Source organism: Akebia trifoliata, chromosome 16 (genome assembly GCF_017979445.1).
Source record: "Akebia trifoliata isolate Shusen 1 chromosome 16, ASM1797944v1, whole genome shotgun sequence".
Classification (NCBI taxonomy): domain Eukaryota; kingdom Viridiplantae; phylum Streptophyta; class Magnoliopsida; order Ranunculales; family Lardizabalaceae; genus Akebia; species Akebia trifoliata.
In genome coordinates, this window is record NC_141390.1 from 15,095,025 (window position 1) to 15,107,670 (window position 12,646).

At 34.0% G+C, this 12,646-nt stretch overlaps 1 protein-coding gene across 2 annotated transcripts; it reads left to right on the top strand.

The window, feature by feature from the left end:
• The first annotated feature begins 295 nt into the window (after nucleotides 1-295).
• Nucleotides 296-12,619, top strand: LOC147382618 (uncharacterized). Of its 2 annotated transcripts, none has more exons than XM_086429397.1 (9): nucleotides 296-736; nucleotides 4,232-4,333; nucleotides 4,617-4,683; nucleotides 5,496-5,680; nucleotides 5,827-6,123; nucleotides 8,023-8,106; nucleotides 8,207-8,254; nucleotides 8,362-8,426; nucleotides 12,481-12,619. In XM_086429397.1, the coding sequence occupies exons 1-9, from the start codon at nucleotides 371-373 to the stop codon at nucleotides 12,536-12,538; spliced, it is 1,272 nt and encodes a 423-aa protein (XP_086285523.1). In that variant the 5' UTR covers nucleotides 296-370; the 3' UTR covers nucleotides 12,539-12,619. The 2 variants fall into 2 exon arrangements, with proteins under 2 accessions (XP_086285523.1, XP_086285524.1); XM_086429398.1 differs by having other exon boundaries at nucleotides 299-736; nucleotides 5,863-6,123; nucleotides 12,481-12,618.
• Nucleotides 12,620-12,646: the final 27 nt, after the last annotated feature.

A 12,646-nucleotide genomic window follows, 5' to 3' on the forward strand; every position in this document is an offset into this window, starting at 1 on the left:
AAAATTTGTCCTATATGACTTAAAAGTTTCAAAGAGATAATCCTAACAAAAAATTAGTCCAATCTGAAGCTTCTAACCTCATCAAAAGTGATTTACAAATTAACCGTAAAAACTTGATGATCTACGATTCTAAATCACTTTATAAGGCTGATTTTCCTCACAAAAATAAGTGTAATCCAAAACTTCCGAGACGAGTTGACTCGTCCGAGACACTTCGGTTTCTTCCAGGGACGGGACGGGACAAGACGGGACGAGACGACAAACCGAGTTTTGAAACCATGATTTGTGTGAAGTCTGTAGAGTGCAGAACCCCTCGGTCCACAGCTAAAACCCAGCAAGTGAAGTAGGAACCAGAGAGAGAGAGAGAGAGATGGCGAGGAAGAGAGGCGAAGCAGAAGCCGAGCTAGCGAAGACTCTGGGAGATTTCACGAGCAAAGAAAACTGGGATAAGTTCTTCCGTATCAGAGGGAAGGATGACTCATTCGAGTGGTATGCAGAGTGGCCAAATCTCAAAGACACTCTCCTCTCTCACATCTCAATGGAGTCGTCGTCGTCTCTGCAGATTCTTGTTCCTGGTTGCGGCAATTCTAGGCTTTCAGAACACCTCTACGATTCCGGATTTCGCTGCATCACCAACATAGATTTCTCCAAAGTTGTCATCGCCAACATGTTAAGCCGAAATGTGCGGTCTCGCCCCGAAATGAAGTGGCGCCTTATGGACATGACCCATATGCAGGTCTCTAAGTTTCTTCAAATTTCACAAATCCAAACTTTTTTATTTTTATTTTTAATAATGTTATTTGCCCTTCTGTTTTGGTGATAGGTTCAAGGATCAAACAATCAAATAAACGGGTTGTTCATAAAATTTGTTAGGGTTCCTAGAGTCAAAATTACATCCTTAAATAATCTCAGAGAAACAATCCTAATGGGAACAACTCTCTCAAAGAAACAGTCCAAATCTAAAGCAAATAAACAAAAACCTAATTGGAAAACAATTCCCATTCCCTTATTGAAATAACTTCTCTAAATAGAGAGTAATTTGTAGAATTCTAACATTTGGCCCGATTTCTTATGATCCAGGAGTTCATATCTCATCTGTTCTATATCATTATTCTACTGTCTGACTGATGTACAAAAAGGTTAAGAGTGAAATAGGACATTCTCTATGTTTATTTGCATGAATTCCTCTATTCATAAGATGCATACAAAAATGGGTATAATATCTATATTTGTAGTCCTGTAATGTTTCGGTTTATATTCCTACCTATTGTTTGCATTATACCAAGAGGATGTACAGTCCGGTGAGACTACACTGGGATTCAAGGATTCTATCATTTTCTTGTGTCCTTTCTTCTTTTTTTGATAAGTGTGCCCTTTCTCTCTCTCTCTCTAATGAGTTGACAGAAGAATGATGAACCAGCTTGAGGAATGGCATTGATTGACAAAAGTTTTTAGATGGAGATGGTACGTTCTTGAGGAATGCACTCTTAGTTTTTGGCTCGTGAGTGAACTACTTTGGTATGGTGGCGTTGCTTTAAAGTTTTTACAAGAAGTAGGAATGAGAAATGTATGCATTGAAACTTTGGTAAGGACTCTCATAGTAATGAGGATGTAGTGATGGATGGGTAATAATAGTATGTAAGACAGTCAAATATCAGTACATTTGAAGGAATTTTGGAATAGCCCAAAATGAGTTAAGATAAAGAATTCTTTTGTTCAAGATGGTTAGGAAATGTACTTGAAAGATAAACTAAACCATCATTGAGGAGTGCTTTGGTACAAATTGAAGGTTTTAGAAGGGCACGAGGAAGTTCAAAAATGATGTGAATAAAGGTAATAAGAAAATATATCAAGACACATGACTTGATTGAAGATATGGCTCAATTTAGAGATGAATGACAATGTAGGACTCACATTGCGAACTCCAATGTTTGGGATAAGGTTTAGATGATGATAATGGTGGTGGTGACTCATAGGGACGGGACACTAGTCAATATTAGAAAATTTATTATCCAAGTCAGGTTCCAACATTGTGGATAACACTAAGTTAACATTTGCATAATGTGTTGAATTCTTGCAAAATTCGCAAAGGGAATGATTCCCCCCCATCGTTTTAAGAGATGCTAGTAGAAATTTGTGGAAATTGAGCGTATATGCCATGGTTTGACTTTGAGGGTTGCATTTATGCGATTGATGGAATGCGCTCCTACGCTCCTAATGTAGGGTATACAACACACAAATCTAGAATTGATGTTAAAAATCAGATTTTAGGGTGAAATCTCAAGAATTTGGAGTAATGAAGAATCTCTATGTCGAGTAAAACAAACTAGAAACTTCAATTTAGGTTTGAGATTGATGGAAATCAATCGCAAATACTAAATTAAAAACCAATATCAGGTTCTTATGCTTAGAAGAAACAAAGAAAAGGGAGAAAAAGTCTTTTTTTTTAATAATCGATTTAAAATAAAACACTGACTAATGAATTTGTTTATTGAAGCTTCTTCTATTGATAATTCCCTCACTAATCTGTCTGACATATTACTAACCTTCTAATCCTATTAGAACTTAAGTTGGACACCTAAAAACATTTCTAATTATAGCCTAAAGAATAAAAACGAATTTAGAAAAGAATAGAAACATAAAACAAATTAGAAACTAAACAAAATAGAAACTTCCTAAAGTTGATATAGAAACTAACTAGGACTACTTAAGAAACTTAAAAATAAAAACTCAATAAAAGAAAGATTCCAAAGAGAAGTTGGACCAGGTCTTGTGGACTGGTCAAAGATTGGACCGAGTTGACTCGGTTTTGACTGATTTGATTTGATCAATTTATTGATTTCTTCGACGCATCTCAACTCTATCATAGGCATTGAGATAAGTGTCGGCAAGCCTATCTACATCACCACCCCTTTAGTCATTCCAGTGGAAGAAAAGATTGTTTATTTTTTAGTCTGGCAAGAAGGGAAAGCTCACACAGAATATGATAGGTGTTTGTTTATTTGATTTGCATTTCGCTTAGCTATGGGCATTATGGGGTGGAATTATGCACGATTCGCGTATTATGTTGGGAATGATGTATGTAGTTGCACTTTTTCCATGCTCCGCTAGGTAACTATTAAACTATATTAATTTGTCAATATCTATTTCTTAATAGTTAGATAATGGAAGTACGTGCTTGGATGTTAGGTAGATATTACATGAGTGATGCAAGTTATTCAAATACTAGAGTTTTCTCGGGCCTACGGCACATGCATCCTCTTTGGGGTTAACGAGGAAAGATGGTAAAGTTAGAGGGGTATTATTGAAACAGGGGGTAAAAGAAGTTGAGATGTCCCACACACGTCTCGATGAGATGTGAGTTTTGGGAGGAAACTTGTAATGAAATGGAATGAGACTTTCAAATGCATTGATGGCACTATTTATGTTGGTCATAGGTCTTGTATGAGTGCATGGTCTTTGCCTGTACCTTTTCATCATTTCTTCTTAATATGAAGGCATGCAACAAGGACTTTTATTCATATCAAGGCCTACTAACGTGCATGACAACATTTGTACTAGCTTTGTGAGACCCACTGAACGTATTGGGTATCCCATTATTTGTTTTGGAAAAATATTGGATGTGTAGTTTGGTAGACTTTGTCTGAGATATTATATATTTTGTATGAAAACTTTAGAAATTGGATCAGCCAAACAAGATTCTTATTTTTTATTCTAAAATCACTTTCCTGGGAAAATGTACCCAAACAAGATTCTGCATTTTGGAAATCCATTTCCATACTCTGATTCAAACAATCAAAAGTCAGAGGAATCAGAAACTAACAATTTGAATAGATTACTGGCTAGTTGGTTATCTGGAACAGAATTTTTTCCTTTATTTTTCTGTTAGTTATCCTTAATTAGTTCCCGAACAGAGATATTTTGTGTTATCGTTTAGGAAACATTATAGATTACCTGCATGATGAATGATTGATTGCCTTCAAATCATTCTTACTTGTGTTCGTGTTTTGATTGTAGCGGGTTTTGCCTAATCTTTCACTCTAAATTCACTTCCTGCCGATTGTTTGATTTAGATCATATGTTCATTGTTTTATAACACAATATGATTCCTGATTTGTTATGGGCTATAGACCTCTAATCAGCTGTGTCTATATATATACATATATATAAATTTTTTTTTCTTTTTTTTATTTACAATTTATCTTTTCCTCCTGACTCCTTTTGTGGCCAGTTCTCAGATGATATCTTTGATACCGTTCTAGATAAAGGGGGACTGGATGCTTTGATGGAGCCAGAGCTTGGTCCAAAGCTAGGTCGTCAATATACATCAGAGGTGTGATGGACTTCAATCTTTAGCATAGTTTTTTTATTTCTTCAAATGTACTGCTTTAATTGAATTCAAATGTGCTTTTATTGAATTCAATTAAAAATAGAGAGCTTCTATTACCACACCACATTTTGCTAATGCCACCCCAAGATGTGTGCGAATTCTTTGGTGATTTACATATGAATTGTGGTGGCGTTAGCAGAAATTGGTATGAAAATAGAATCTCTCTAAAAATAAGTCTGTGCACATTTGTAGTCTGAATTCTATGGATACATGTCATTATCCCCAGGTGAAGAGGGTTTTGAAATCAGGGGGGAAATTCATTTGTCTTACCCTGGCAGAATCTCATGTTTTAGGTATGCTTTTTCCCACTTTTGTTTCAATTTTTTCTTTTATATGTAATGATTATCATTTCTAGCTCAGTGGAAGTAAATTCCAGTCCACCAATAAAAAAAATAGATTCTTGTTTTTGAGGAGGATTGTGTGTAGAATAAATGCAGGGTGGTTCAATTACTTTTTGTTGGTCACTAAATTTATGCAGCATACATTTTACATTGGTGATATCTATGATCACCAATGTTTGGTAGACAAAATTGTAGACAACGTTCTAGACAGAGTTTTGTCTTGTATGGCTAAAAAGTTTTAGAATGGGCTGATTTTTTGTGAGGATGATCTCTATGATCAGCCCATTCCGAAAATTCTAACCCCACGAAAAGTGGTTACAAACTAACGGTCCATGATTCTTCAACTTATATAACTAGGGTTAAAAGTTTCACAATGGGCTGATTTTTTGCGAGGATGATTTCCTCAAGATAGAGATCATTCTCACAAAAAATCAGGCCATTCCCAAACTTTTAGCCCATATAGGACAAAACACTTTCGGCGCGTATATATACTGTTCAAGTAGTTTACAAATAATTGACGGTCCAAGATTCTTCAACTTGTAAACTGGGGTTAGAAGTTTTAGAATGGGCTGATTTTTATATATATATATTTATTTTATGAATGGAATGGGCTGATTTTTTTAGGATGATCTCCTCACCATAAAGATCATCCTCACAAAAAATCAGCCCATTCCGAAACTTCTAACCCATTTAGGGCAAATTGTTTGGCCCTTGAATGCCTCCCTTATATATATCTTATGGCTTTGATTTCACTCTTTTTGCAGGTTTACTTTTTTCGAAGTTCAGGTTTGGGTGGAAAACAAGTCTTCATGCTATACCTTACAAACCATCGAACAAGCCTAGTTTTCAAACCTTTATGGTGGTTGTTGAGAAAGAAATATCACCCACTATTTTGCATCAGATCACGTCATCATTTGATCATTCTTCCCTTGATTGTGACAAGAATCAGGTAAGGAAGCTATTTCTTTTTCTTTGGGTGGGACCTTTTTTTTTTGTAATCTGGCATTGGTTGGATCAAATTGGCTTTAACATAGTTCTTCATGAATCCTAAGTTAAACCGATGATCTAAACCTTAACTCACTAATATCTTGGAAGCCACACTGGAGAGAATACCAACATAAATTTCTGCAGGGTCATGGTCTATTTGAAGCACTTGAAACCGAGAATAAAATACGGAGTGAATGCTCATCGGGTGCTGATATTTTATACTGTCTCGAAGATCTGCAATTGGGGGCCAAAGGTGATTTGAAGGAGCTCTTCCCAGGTAGAAGGTTCTTGCTTAATCTGGGTGAAGAGGAGAACTCTCATTTTAGCTACAAAGCTGTACTTTTGGATGCTAAACAACAATCTGATCCATTCTTATATCATTGTGGTGTTTTTCTTGTACTTCAGGTCGGTGCACGCTTCATTATCTTTATTTTTTGAATCTCTGCCTTTTGCACACATTTGTGTTCCCTTCGTACTTTTGGTCTTGGAGTTTTTATATATGTGCTACTCAACATAGAACCACTCTAGGGAAAGAAGTTTGACATCTAATTTTGGTGATTCTTTAAAACTCCACAATACTGGTTCTTAAATTGGTGAAGGCTTCAATTCTGTCATCGGAATATCCTGGTCTTCCATTTGAGTGGGCAACCGATCTTACATTGTGCGATCCAGTCATTGAGAGGCTTAGTAGGATACTAGCCTCTTAAGTCTTTTTTATAGGTCTAACGGGTAAAATGTTCATCAATTAAGATAATTCTTTCAAGCCTTCTTATTTTCTACAGGTCCTTATTTACTATGATGGCTGGCATAGTTAAAAGTTCGGAGAGATTGATGAAGGAACCTTTTTGTTATGCTTAACTAGAAGGTGGTATGTGCAAACGCACATGTATCTGAAGGACTTATTTGTAATTGAAAATATTAATTAAAGGGTACTTTTAAAGATTACATTGTAAAAAAGGATATTTTTGTAATTTTGAAAATTAATCAACTTGCTTTTAGAGGCGTGGGATAACAATTTTCTTGATTTTTGACCAAAATGACCCTGATTATATTAAATTTAAATATAAAAGTGGGGGCATTTATGGCCACTCAAATTTTGGTGTCGAACCACTTCTACTCCGCTTTCTATCATTAAATAGTAAAGATATGGGACCTTTAGATATCATTTGATTAATTGGGAAGCTATACCCATAGGAAAGGGGGATGTTTGAGGATTAATAATTTTGGGATATTTGGGGATTAATAATTTTTAGGAGGTTTGGTGTTGAGAGCCGTAGTCTTTGGAAAGGGTTATCATTTTGTATATATGATTGATATATGTTAAGTTGGGATAGGTGAGCTTCTACACTTCTTTATGGTTCTAGCTTTGATTATGAAGCTAGAATTCTTTATGGTATTTGTTTCAAGGTTGGAGGGGAGATATAGTAAGGTTTTGGGAAGACAGGTGATCTGTAAATTTGTCCCTTAAAAAGGACTTTTGGTTTCTGTTCTCTCTGTTTTCTAGGAAAGGGTGTTTCATTAGTATTTCATTATCTGGAATGGTGAAGATTTTTCCTAAAATTTCGATTTTAGGAGGAATCTCAAGGCTGGGAGATTAACTTTGATTGTTGGGTTACTATCTCATCTTGAAGTCTCTAGCTCCCCTTGATATTAAATGTTAGGTCTGGAACTGGAATGGCCTGCTCCACCATGTGTAGTTGTTTTCACATATTGTTGTGTGTTAAAAGTGAAAGAATCAGGTGTCCAAGATATTTTTGTTTTGGTGGACATCGAATTTTATTGACTTCATATGTTCTTTGAGGATTTTGTTTTTAGATGGGAGATGATTAGTGGAAGGATCTTTTTCTCTCTGTTTTTTCTTTGCTGGTCATCTTGACCTCTTCGATTGTATTGATTCTTTTCTTGCGTTTTTATAAAATCGGTATACCTATAAAAAATTAGGAGAGATTCTATCGCCACACCAACTTTTGCTAACGCCACCCCAATTCATATGTAAAGCACCAAAGAATTAGCACAAATCTTGGGGTGGTGTTAGCAAAAGTTGGTGTGGCAATAGAAGCTCTCAAAATTAAATTGCTGAAGAGAAGTGTTTCTAGGATAAAATGTAGCAAGGTTTCACCTTATTTTATCCTCAAATGATTATACTTTCTTCTATTCTTTCTGGACCTGATTTGTGCCTGACTTGTGTATGATCATTTATTGCTTTTTATGAACAGTTAATTAGATTATTTATGTGACGTTGCCATAATTAGCCTATTGGTTTATATAGTAGGCTTATTTTCTATTAAATGGTATCTATTTCAGACTCGAGCTCATGAATGGCTCTTCTCTTCTGAAGAAGGACAATGGTTGGTAGTTGAAAGCTCAAAAGCAGCTCGTTTAATCATGGTACATCTTCTAAAGCTTAACTACAAGATATGAATTTTTAGCCTACTTTTGTAATTCTGTTTGTTCATCTAAGTAAGTTGTGTTCTTGATTTCAATCAAGGTTCTGTTGGATGTGAGGCACGCCCATGCCAGCATGGATGATATCCAGGTAATTGTTTCTTCAGGTCGTATAAATTTGAAGTGGATCATGTGTCCATAGTGCTGATCATGAACTTCTGATTTTTTTTCTTTTTTTGAGCTTGATTTCTCTTTCAGAAGGACCTGTCTCCCCTGGTTAGACATTTGGCACCTGGAAAACATGACTGTGGAGCCCAAATCCCGTATGTTCATTTTCTGTTTTAGCTTTCTATGTGGAGTTTATGGTCTTCCATCTGCTTTTGGACATGTCTCAGTCATTGAAACAAGGGTATTTTAGAAACATCCCTTATAAAATTGGTGATGTTAGGTTTACCCCCTTGCAAAATGCAAGATTAGGCTTACCCCCTTTGACCGTATGTCATTGTTGCGTTTTCTTGATTATTTAACAGTTGAAGTTTTGATTTATTTCAAAATGCTTTTTAAATACTTAAATTACTAAATCAAAATTTGAAAAATATCAAAATTTCACTGTTAAATCATCAAGAAAAACAACATTGACTTACGGTCAAGGGGGGTAAACCTAATATCACCAATTTTACAGGGAGCATTTTTTAAATACCTTTGAAACAACTACATAGAACCTGACAGTTGCATCAGATGGGAACATTGTCCTTGGTTTTCCATTCATTTAGGGCTATAACTTTTCTAGGACTACCAGATAAAAGTGCTTCCATGTGTCTCTTTTACAATAGAAAATTTCTGGAATGGGACATCCAATGTATGTTTGTCACAATGCATTTTGAGGAGAATGTTTTGAGTTTATCTTACAGAGCCTTCATAGAATGCAACTATTCTCTCACCTTTTCCTGCATGCTTAAACATCACTTTAGAGGTTGCTTCCTTGTAATGTTCTGTGGCATTTTGAAAAAAAAAAACATGGAAGGTTTTTGATGGGGAAAAGCAGGCCTTCGTAATATTGTTCTTTCTATCAAAGATCTCACAATTAAGTGATCTTTGATTCTTAGAGATTTTAGAGGGTTGTTTTTCAGATTTCATGTTCAAAAGAGATGGTATTGCTATCAACCCAAAAAATAAATTGACCAAAAAGAGAGATGCTATTGCTAAAGGAGAGAGGTAGCTCTAATGTTTCTTTCTTGTTTTGTTTTTTCACTTTGTTCTTCTTGGTCCTTCCATGAGATGTGACAGGTCATGTTGTGCTCCAAAATTCTAACACGCATTCCCATGATTAAGTGTTAGAATCTTGATGTGTGAGATATTTTCCAAACAATGATAAACCAATATAATACAACGATTTCAGACAATGACACTAAATATTGTCGCGGAAGCGTAACTAAATACAATTCATAAACAAAAATTATTCTTGTATCTCACAACTCCCTTTATTTATATATAACATAAAGAAATATTGACACTTACTGCCGAATATATACTAACATGCTCTCTCAACATAAACCATTCTACTCAATTTACTGACTCTGCAACACTCAAACCTACTGATCTTGAAACTACAACAATCCTTATGCTAATCATGGATTATTGGAATATCCTGAAACTGAGATGATTAGTAGGATGAGTAACATGGGAGTTACCACAAGAAACACACATTTTTATATCATAGTCCTAATATGCATATTAATCATACAAATTCATTTTTAATAATACAAGTTTATTAAAAGTTGGAAAAATATAAAAAAATCTTAAACATAATGACAAAATATTATAATAGAGAGTTGAAAGTCATGACTAAGATGTTCACATCTTAGTCAAGATATGATTGATTCAATAATTCACTGGTGTGGAACCTCTCTGTTAGTTTCTGATTCTATGGCCAACCTTTCCCATACTTGGGTGATTGATTTCCTGGCTTAGGTTGGCCGTTTCCAAGTAAGTCATTATTTCTTGACTACTATAGACTATTAATGATTATTGACTAGTCATCTTCGTCTACCCTAATCTGGTGTGCATGCGATCCTCAGTAAAACTTTGTCATTTATACAACTATCTTTACATTTTGTTCTCTGTTAAAGATAGAAAATGATTTCTTGAATTCTTGTTGTGATGTTGCATTCTTTTGCATCTTATGTAGGACATCTACAGTTCTAAGTAGTTTTCTAATTCTATTAGGTTTTATTTCTAGTAGATTTCTATTTCATAGTTATGTTAGGAGTACAATTCCTTGTTAGTTTCTAATTTGTTTTTATTATTTATGCTATAATTAAAAGTGCTTAGAAATGTCTAATTTGAGTTTTAATAGGATTAGAAAGTTAGTATTATGTTATAGATAGGTTAGGAATGTTAATTGTTAGTATTTTTGTAGGATTCTAAGTTGTTATGATGGAGTTATCTATATAAGGAACTCCAAATCTGAAAATCAATCAATCAATTCAATTATCTTTTCTCTCTTTATACTTTTTAACTTGATGCATTATTTTCTTTTAAGTTATTGCTTGTTTATTAATTGAATCTATTGATTCAAATTGATTTTGAGTGTTCCATTGAACACAACCTATCGAATCTATTGATTCACACGCTTCCACTACGTTAGCATCCCATATTACGTAAAAAATCATACATCACAACTGTTATCCTAAAATAACGTGTCGCTCTAGAAGTTACACAAGTTATTCTTGTAGGCATTCAAAATCTTTTTAATAGATCTCAAGATTTACAGAACAATTTTGGACTGAACTATTCAGACTTCTTGGGTCTCAACTTGATTTCTTGACCAGTGGTCACCGTTAGACAGACGGGCAAACGAAGTGATTCAATGCTATGTTTTTCAAAACATGAAACTTCTCTTTTTCGAAATATGAAACTTTCCTCCTTTTCAAAACATGAAACATTTTTTTTATTATAAAAAAATATGAAATAAAAAATAACAGCCAAGTATGGGAGCTGAACACCCAACCTATCCCTCAACGTAAATACACCATCTTTCATTTCGTGTCTTATACAACAATAAGTCGAAGCTTTTTTTCTTTTTCACTCTTCAAGTCTAAACTAAATTGTTAATAAGAACATGTTTTTGATTATAGATTATGCTCAATTAGCTCAAAACCATCTTTTATTATTCTAATTAGTTTAATAGAAATAAATATTATTGATTTTTATTTAAAATCCATTAAATTTTTTTTTTTTAAATTAAAACATTTCATTGGGTGTTGGTGCCATCAACCAAAATCTCGTATAATATAAATACAATATCAATGTATCAAAATTCTAATCCAACATTCATGATTTTTTGCAAAATACATATGTTGAACATACATTTCGAAATAATTCATTTATTTTGAAATAAAAACTTCTTTAAAATGAATTTATGACTATAATTAAGAAATTGGAAGTTCCCTATCTCCTTGGATTAATTCTTAGTTTCTGAACTTGAAGATACTTAAATTTTGAATTCTGATGAAGGTTGGACTTCAAAATCTAGCTTAAAACTCAACTTTCTTTGATTAGGTCAAAACACCCGATGATCTGAATCTTTATTCAACTAGTTTAGCTTTTTATTCATTTTCTAATGAAATCAAAACTTAAATCAAATGTCAATGAACAAACAATTTTTAGATTCAATTTCTCTCAATAGGTTTAACCTAAAATGAATATGAATTAACTCTTTATATACATATATATTCTTTTAGAATATCATTTTCTTGGGGACTAACTAACTTAAACATGAAGTCAGGCTCATGCAAAACAATGTTTCTCGGTTATTCTAAACCTTATTACAAAACCTGATTGACTCAAAAACTCTCTTATCATAACTTTGATCAATAATCGGCCAATTCCATTTAGTCTATTCTTTGAGATATGTAATGAGTTTTTCAAGGCATTACAAGTCATCTCAACTTCTCGGGATGGCTCTATTGTAGTCCTCTTGTTCTCTTTACATACATTTTCAAAAGATATTAAAAAAATTTATACCCTTTTGCATTTTCACATTTTCTTCTGCAAGGTGTTTCTCTAATGTTGGTAACAATGGAGCATTATAGATATAGGAATGGAGCAAACAATTAGTCAAGCTTACTCAAGTGCCCATCTTCATTCGTCGGAGCCAACTAAATGAAAATAAATACATGCTTATCACTTATTTATTCCGATAAAATCCTCAAGTAGCTTTTCTCTATCTGGTGAAAGGACTGTTACAATTCATATGACGCATATTTGCCAGTCTGGACTACAACAAATTAAGCATTCATGCTACGATACTTTTTTATTACTCAATGATTTTTGGAATTTTTCATTTGGTATTTTTGAATGTGTTTCTGCTTGCAGGTTTATGATGGCCAATGATGGTGTCAAGCAACGGGTGATTGTTTATCAGGTCACATGATCCCTTAAACATGCTACTTTGGTTTTCAATCTGTTGTTTACATATAGGTTGCCCTCTTGTTGGTTTTCATAGTTCTTGACGAAGTATGTGTGCAACAAATAAAAGCAT

What these genes read in the sequence shown, in the direction of transcription:
- LOC147382618 (XM_086429397.1), top strand. Translation starts at nt 371, where the DNA reads ATGGCGAGGAAGAGAGGCGAAGCAGAAGCCGAGCTAGCGAAGACTCTG. An exon ending in TGGACATGACCCATATGCAG is followed by an intron (nt 737 to 4,231) that starts GTCTCTAAGTTT and finishes TTTTGTGGCCAG; the next exon opens with TTCTCAGATGATATCTTTGA. An exon ending in GGCAGAATCTCATGTTTTAG is followed by an intron (nt 4,684 to 5,495) that starts GTATGCTTTTTC and finishes CTCTTTTTGCAG; the next exon opens with GTTTACTTTTTTCGAAGTTC.